The following is an 8446-nucleotide window of genomic DNA, read 5'->3' on the forward strand; positions in this document are numbered from 1 at the left end:
TCATATGTGCTTAATGGATTCTCACAATAAAAACAAAGCACGACCAAAAGTTACTGGATCACCTCTTTCACTAGATCCGCTCATGGCGTCGTCGCCAATCATTCTCATCTATCATCATTCACAATCAGTAGCGGATCCAGGATTTTTAATCGGAGGGAGAGGGGGGGTGGTGGTTTCAAAAAAAAATCAACAAAAGCTAAACATAAAAAATAATGTCGTCCCCCAAGATCGAACCTTGGATGTTGGGAGAATTTTTGAATATCCTGAACCGATTGAGCTAACCTTTTGGATATTTTTAGGGTATTCAAAACGTATATATGTACCACAAACACAAAAAATTTAACCTATATAAGTAGTGTAATTTTTTTGCCGAGACACCCTCCACCCACCTAAATCTGCCCCTGTCCACAACCACTATCCATGTCAATCACCATAATTATTCGTCACCATCACTAGCCACAATTTATAATTATCACCGCCAACCACCCTTGCTGCAATAACCATCATTCACTCCCAACCATCATTACTGGTAGTACTACTATGTATCGTTAACCACCGCCTAGGCTGTAACTATTATTCACCACAACTATCAGGTCCACCACCAATTACGTACCACCATCAACCATTACCACTAGCTATTACCATAAAATCATCATTAGTGAAGACAATCCCCAATCGGTACCCACAAACACCATCGCTTGCTATCACCATTACCAACCACCGTATATTCTTTAGAAATATTTTATTGATATAGTATTATATTAATTTAATATTTTTTCAAGGTTTTTACACATTTGTACATTCAGATGTTGGTAAAACAAACAATCATAATTATTTAATATTCCAGTCTCAATACATTATCTTATATTTAGATGTTTATTCAGGTTCATACATTTAAATTTTGATGCACATATTAATATTTAGATGTATATTAAATTCCAACTTCTTAATCATAACAAAAGCAAAATGAGGCATAAGTTCTTATTCAACAGGTAAAAACTTACCCGCGCCTTATGTTTATACTAAATCAATTAATACATAACATATATTTGAAGATATACAACTATCACTTAACAATAATAATGTAATTACAACTTGATTCAACATTATTTTCACTTATGTGTATCACCTTCTTTATTTATAATTTCTTCATATTTTCGTTATAATAAAAGAAAATCGTAGAACTAAAAACTAAATTAATAAAGTACTAAGTAGTTGCTAAACTAAATATAATGCTAAAATAAATGAGTGAATGAACAACCATTTTTTCCTAAAAATCATTTTGCATCTTATGAAGACGAAAACAAGTTAAAATAGATTCGAGCAAATCAATTGAAACTAACTCACCCACACCATTTAAAAATATTTTTTGGTGTTGCTTTCGCAAATACGGTAAGTATCTAAACTTAATAAAATATTACTAGTATTTATTTAGTTTTAAAATAAGATAAAAGCAAACCACATTACACATTTAAAAAAGGAAAAAGATAATTTGGATAAAGGATCGTTATCAAATAATTTTCTTTCTTCTTCATTCTTGTTTCACTTTCTTCAATTTCTTCGATCCTGAATTGTCACACCCCTAATCATGGTCTGGGCGTAACATGGCAATCGGTGTCTTGCTGCATGTGACCAAGCAAACCACATGGCTTGCTGAATCAACATGAGGCATGAACTGATGCGGAATATAATATTAACATGCATGGTGTGAGTAAAACATGTGATTAAATAATCATAAGTTCTGAAAACATTGTTATATCATGAATGCGAAAATATAATAATGTAGCCAACAAGGCAACTCAACTGAACATCTGACATGGCATAACTGACCAGTCTATGAAAGCTATAACATGGGTCTGACTGCTATACTGTTTATCGGGACAAGGCCCCCGACATACCTTAACTGCATAACTGACATGAAATAAATAAAGATAACACCTCGAATGAGATGAGGCTTACCACTAGCTAATACAAGCAATAGTCCTAACAAGAAGATCCACTGTCCTGTAAATCACTATCTGCATCGTGAAATGCAGACCCCTGGGTAATAAAGGGGACGTCAGTAAATTTGGATTGTATGGGTATGAAAATCAATTGAATAAAATAAACATGACACATGAAATAATAGAACTGAAACTGTAAGCTAAACATGAACATGAGCATCATTTGACATAAATAAATTTATTAAATGAGTAAAATCATTTTAAGTACCTATGTATATCTGTATCTTGTGGGAGAGCTGTAATATAAACGACAACATGGAATCACCACGTGGGTACGTAGAGTCTGGTACCTGGCCTAACCAGTAGAGCAGCCCTACACCTTGTCAGGATATGAGTCGTAAGTATGACATAAAAGAATCCAATTCCTGAAGGGGTTGTCCTAATCTTGGCGGATCGACTCTTACCCTATGTTGACATATGTAGTTTCAGGCTGTCTGAGTCATCTCGGTAAACCTATGCTACTCACAAAAATATGAACATAGATATAGGTGGCATCTGAGCCCATGATTTATATAACATAACTTGTAAGTATGACTTGTAGACATGAATCGTAAACATGGCTTGTAAACATGATTTGTGAGTATAATATAGCATGAATATAAGTATATAGTATAACTTGTATGAAAACATGGAAAACATGTAGATTTTCATGAAAATAAGCATAATAGTTCATATCTTGCATTTAAGAACCCATGGAATGCAAAGCATGGGTGTTCATGGATTACAGACGGATTCCCCAATAACCAAAATGGAATTTCAAGAATACAATAACGAATTATTAATACGAACATGGTATGGTACATGTAACTTAGGGTCATCATGAATTAGAGTAGAAACTTTAGGTTTGTGGAGCTTCATATTTTCATGGATGAACGTAGAGTGGGGAATAACAATGATATTCTCACACGTGGATAGAAACCCTACATAAACTTAATCGCTCCACAACTTGTAGAAAAGATCTGATCTTGAAGTGGAATCCCAAAAGCTTCACTATTGAATCCTTGAGATGAGTTTTCTTAAAAACCCTAGGTTAGGAATAATAAATTTCTACTAAGCGTTAATGGACATAGGTTAGAATTCACTTGGAATGCTTAGAATAGGATTACCTTGGTATATGATAGTGATGAGAGGAGAAAACTTCGTGTTAGGGCTTGAAAAGATGAAAAATAGAATAAAAGACTGAAAATGAGTATTTATACTGTTCACTACATCGGTAATTGTATGGGCATAATATACGGCCTGTACATAAATGGACGGTCCTATAAATGTACGGTCCGTATAAACTGACCGTACTTCGATTTTCAAATTCCAGAAGCTGAGATTTTTCCATGCATCGATACAGACCAAAAGTACGATTGGTAATACGGTTTGTATGTCTCACCGTACTACCTAAATAGAAAGTTGGATTTTTTGGGGAAAATGTACCGGCATTTGTACGACCCGTATAACTGGGTGTAAAATTGAGAATTCACTGAACTAAAATGAAATTAATTCTAACACTCCCCGTCTGGTTTTCTAAGTCCTGAATCATGAACATAACTTAGTTTAAGGGTACGAAGTGTTACATGAAGATCCTCCCACCAGATTGTGGAATTGAAATACTCCCAAGACTTCGTGTGAAATCACTTCTATGTTTCAAATGTGTTAAAAAATCATGGGAAAATCTCATCAAAGACCAATGTTTATCCAAAAGGATATCTTTGAATCCAAGAAACATAGGGTTTTGCTATGTTTAGATCCAATTGTGTCATGTGCTATCAGTGTGCTATTTGACAATGAAGTTGTTGATGATGTATTCGAAAAGAACACTATAATGGTGTTTAACTCTTGTGATGGATTGATTCTTTCAATGCAAGGTGCTAAAACGAGTAATCTAAGAATCCAAGTTTGGAACCCTTCTACAAAAGAAACAAAGAAAATACCAATTCTCCATTCGACCAGACATACCAGAGTTTCACATCGAGTATGTTACCTAATGCATTGGTTATGATGCCCTAAATAGAGACTATAAACTACTCAAGATGGTCAAGTATAGCAATCTCCACGGCATGAGTTTTTGTAAAGATGAATCTTTTCTCTATGGCGCAACTTTTGGTGTGTGATTTTACTATCTCACAATACCTTTGATCAAGATTGGGGATGCCAGTATTTGAATGGTGGATTCCACTTTTTGCTGAAACTGATGGCCTTAATTTGAGGGATAAAGGGGGAATAATTTGTGTTGATTTGTCACATTCAAATTCCTTAGCTAGAGTTGGATTCTAGTCATTTCATTGTACCCACACCTGTGACTTGATAAGCATCTTCATTGATGAACAACATCATGATTAACTTTATTCCATATAATCGATTAATGAAGTAGATTTTTTTTTTTATTTTTTTTTGATAAACATCCTAATTGATGAACATACCAACTATGGCATTGTCTTTATAAAGGCAGAAAAATGATCTCTTGCATACACCTTCTTTCCTATCAGAGGTGGGAAAATTGTGTAATAAAATTTTTTAAATGTATCCTAATATAAATAAATATGTATTAGAAGTTTTGGGATTCTTAATAATACAACTAGTTTTGGGCCCAAGTGTTAATTATCTACAAAAGTAAGAGTCTGTTTGGATTGACTTATTTTAGGTGTTTTTAAGCACTTTTATAGTGTTTGGGTAAAATAAAAAATTACTTTTAAGCACTTGTTTTTAATTCAAAATGATAAAAATAAGTTAAAAGTTATAAGCTAGAATTTCTAACTTATAAATTTTGGTTTATAAGTCAAAAACCATAAGTCCATCAAAACGGGCTCTAAGTTCAATATGTGCATCACTTTACTGGGTTCCCTGACTAAGGTGGCTTAACTTTTAATATTTGGGATTAACTGCAAGCATTTCACCAGTGTCCTTTTTAAAGGATTTATGCTTAATTTTTGTTTCTATTTTTAAAGTTTAGCAAAATGCATTATCGATTGAAACTTCTCTTCATCATCCTGCTTCTTTTTCTCCTCCATCTTTCATATATTCTCCATCATATCATCATCGTATTAAATAAAATAAAAGTGAACAATACATTAAAATATGTATAAATAATAACCTTGAGCTTTAAAAGGATAAAATAACTACGAGTAATAGAATAAATATTAGCCATATAATATTTCTTGACACGTGTCATAAATCAAAAGGGGTATTGATCTTTACTAGATAGAAGAAATCTCAATGAGGACCGGTAATTAATGTTCCTAGTATAATAGCAGTAGTCAAACTGTAGAAATATCAACAACATAAGTCCAATTTGTATCTGTGACAATTACTGGAACATCAACAATGGAGTCTTCAAGAATTAGTTTGCGTGCATTCAGAGAGACAGATGTTGATGATGTGATGACATGGATCAGTGATGATCGAGTAACTCGGGCCATCCGATGGGACACTTTGAATTCGAAACAAGAAGCATTGACCTTCATCAAGGAAGTGTGTATACCTCAGCCTTGGCATGTATCAATATGTATAGACGATCGATCCATCGGATTCCTATGGGTAGTCTATCCATTATTGGGTCCTGACAAGGATCAAGCTGCAGATATAGGTTACGCGATTGCAGTTGAGTACTGGGGGCAGGGGATTGCTACTAAGGCACTCAAAATGGCAATACCTAAAGTGTTCAATGACTTTCCTGGAATAGTAAAGCTTCAAGCTTTTGCTACCTTGGAGAACAAGGCTTCTCATAGGGTTTTGGAGAAGGCTGGGTTTCTATACCAAGATTCGTTAACCGTGCATGGCAACTTCAAGGGAAAGGTAGATGCGCTTGATTTGGTAATTTACAGTTTACTCTCCAAAGACGTCGCTCCTCCAAGTTCTTAAATTTCAAAAGAATGTAACTCTATGATGTGCAAGTTCAGTTTCTTTTATGTACTAGTACTATTTATTAAAAGCTACTTTGCTACTTCCATGTAAAAGGTTGGTTGTAGGAGTAGAAAATATGGTGACTAGTTCCAAATAAAGTGAAATTTGGTTGGTTGGCCTGATTGCAATTTTATCACTGGTGAATTTCATTTGTTTTGACTTTTTCCTGGTCGTAGTATACACGTGGATGAAGATGAAGTGATCGCTTCCCTTGAAATCCCAACCCAGTGGTATGGAAATATTTCAGTCCCACGGCTTAATTATTATACAGTTCCCTCAGCTAATGGATTCTATTTGTATTCCTTAACTATATGTAGGGGACAAAATTAGCACATGTCCACAATACGAACAACTAGCTCGTCCGGATCAAGCTCTCTCTAATCTCTCCGAGTTTATCGATTGGACAATGGATTAATGATAAAACCTCTCTCTGTCTCTCTAATATTCTCTTTTAGTTTTCCACTTGCTGTTATTTTCTTTCATTTATTTACAATCTTTGTTGCTGGTGCGCGATCCCTGATCCAAATACCAGACTTAATTACTCTATACTTCGTGGTAGCAATGACTTAGCGATAGTTTCATGTTGGTAGTACTGAGTGGAAGCATTTCTTGTAACAACTCTTTGGGTTCTTTTTATTTATGGGCAATGAAGGCATATGGTGTTAATGATTCATGGACTAGTTTGTTCACTGTATGTTTTAATCCATCCAGACCATATGTTTCCTTTGAAGTTTGAACCAAGGTACTTGTTTGAGATTGGTGAGATCGTACTGGAGGCAAGTTTAATCAATGGAGAAACAAAACGGGTTGTTTACCAAGGGGAAAATTCTGGATTCCGGAATTTTTAACTAATGGTGTTGATGTGGTTTCCTATGGATATGTCTACGACCAGAGCTTAGTTTCTCTAAGTGGAAGAAATCAGAGGCGCATACAAAATTTTGAGTTATGTATAATTTAATCATATGATGAGGGGCCTTTAGAATGTAATTGTATTTGAAAGTAAAGATGGAAAAAATAATTATATTCTAGATCGTGTACTAATTTGTAAAAAGCTTAGGTTTGCTGATCCACATTTATTCTTCTGAGACCTTAAGAAATCAAGACAAAATGATCGTGTATGTTTTCCATACTCGCTTTCTAGTTGCTAGTGCATCAGCTTGTCAAATGGACCGACCCAGAACCTGTTCCATTAATTGGAATCGAAGTAGGCAAGTAGCTACGTATTATTTACCAAATAAAATGGCTTCGATGCTTCAAAAATACTGTATATGTATATTTAAATTAATGTGGAATGGGAAAACTAAAACACTCACTATATGCTAGTCTTTATAAGTTGCGTCTATATAGTAGTACTACTTTCTTGCACAAATTTATCTCCTTTTTTTTTTATCTTTAACAAATGGCACTTGTCTCTCACTCAAGTAATAACAAAGAGAATGCCCTTGTCAAATATAGAGTTTGAATTTTTACCACCAATAAAGGAGACAAAAGGAACCCTACATTAGTAGATACCAGTAATTTCAACTGCCAACTAGTGTTTGAACAATTCAGACCAAGACCCTTGGTTTAAGTGCCCACCATAACATCACATACAAAAACAAATGATGTCCCACTGCCCATTGTCACATTTTAATATCCCTAATCTTTGACTAATAATTTTATAAGGTAGGTGCGATTCCATTTATATTTTTTACTATAATATATAAAGCTTAGTTGACCAACCAATTGTATACTGGAAGGAGATATGGACTCTTCAAGAATTAATCTTCGCCCATTTAAGTTAACGGACGTTGATGATATGATGTTATGGGCAGGCGATGATCGAGTAACCCGGACCATCCGATGGGAGACTTTGACCTCGAAAGAGGAGGCACTGACTTTCATCAAGGAAGTGTGTATACCCCACCCTTGGCGTCGATCGATTTGCATCGATGACCGTTCAATCGGGTTTGTATCAGTATTTCCTGGATCAGGTGAACTTTGTATCCCTCTTTATGCATTCAGTATCCGAAACTCACTGGCTCGACTAATCTGAATTCCCTGAATCAGGTGATGATAGAAGTCGAGCTGATGTAGGATATGCTGTTGCAGTTGAATACTGGGGACAGGGGATTGCTACTAAGGCTGTCAAAATGGCAATTCCTCAAGTGTACAATGAATTTCCTGAAGTAATAAGGCTGCAGGCATTAGCTGATGTTGAAAATAAAGCATCCCAAAGGGTATTGGAGAAGGTTGGGTTCATCAAGGAGGGCATATTGAGAAAATATGGATATCACAAGGGGAAAATAGTGGATCTAGTCATCTACAGTCTCTTAGTAGAGTCCACTGATACCATTCCTTCAGGTCCATGAATTTAGACCACCCACTTTCTTTTGTTTTGTTATTGCTCTTTACTAGGTGTAGATCTTTATGCATTGAGTGGAACTCAGCAGTGTGTTACTCTTGAAATAATAGGTCATACTGGTTTTTATGTTTTACATAGTATTAACTAAGTTAAATGTTGATCAGCTAAAACTAATACAGTATCAGAAAGTTACTATTTGTTTGTTTGA

At 34.9% G+C, this 8446-nt stretch overlaps 2 protein-coding genes across 2 annotated transcripts; both read left to right on the top strand.

Moving 5' to 3' along the window:
* Nucleotides 1-5148: 5148 nt before the first annotated feature.
* Nucleotides 5149-6027, top strand: LOC132645233 (uncharacterized). Its single transcript, XM_060362090.1, has one exon. It carries the CDS (start codon nucleotides 5316-5318, stop codon nucleotides 5850-5852), a length of 537 nt encoding a protein of 178 aa, XP_060218073.1. The 5' UTR covers nucleotides 5149-5315; the 3' UTR covers nucleotides 5853-6027.
* A 1366-nt stretch (nucleotides 6028-7393) lies between these two features.
* Nucleotides 7394-8446, top strand: LOC132645234 (uncharacterized). Its single transcript, XM_060362091.1, has 2 exons — nucleotides 7394-7867; nucleotides 7944-8446. The coding sequence occupies exons 1-2, from the start codon at nucleotides 7639-7641 to the stop codon at nucleotides 8243-8245; spliced, it is 531 nt and encodes a 176-aa protein (XP_060218074.1). The 5' UTR covers nucleotides 7394-7638; the 3' UTR covers nucleotides 8246-8446.

This window comes from Lycium barbarum, chromosome 6 (genome assembly GCF_019175385.1).
Source record: "Lycium barbarum isolate Lr01 chromosome 6, ASM1917538v2, whole genome shotgun sequence".
Classification (NCBI taxonomy): Eukaryota; Viridiplantae; Streptophyta; class Magnoliopsida; order Solanales; family Solanaceae; genus Lycium; species Lycium barbarum.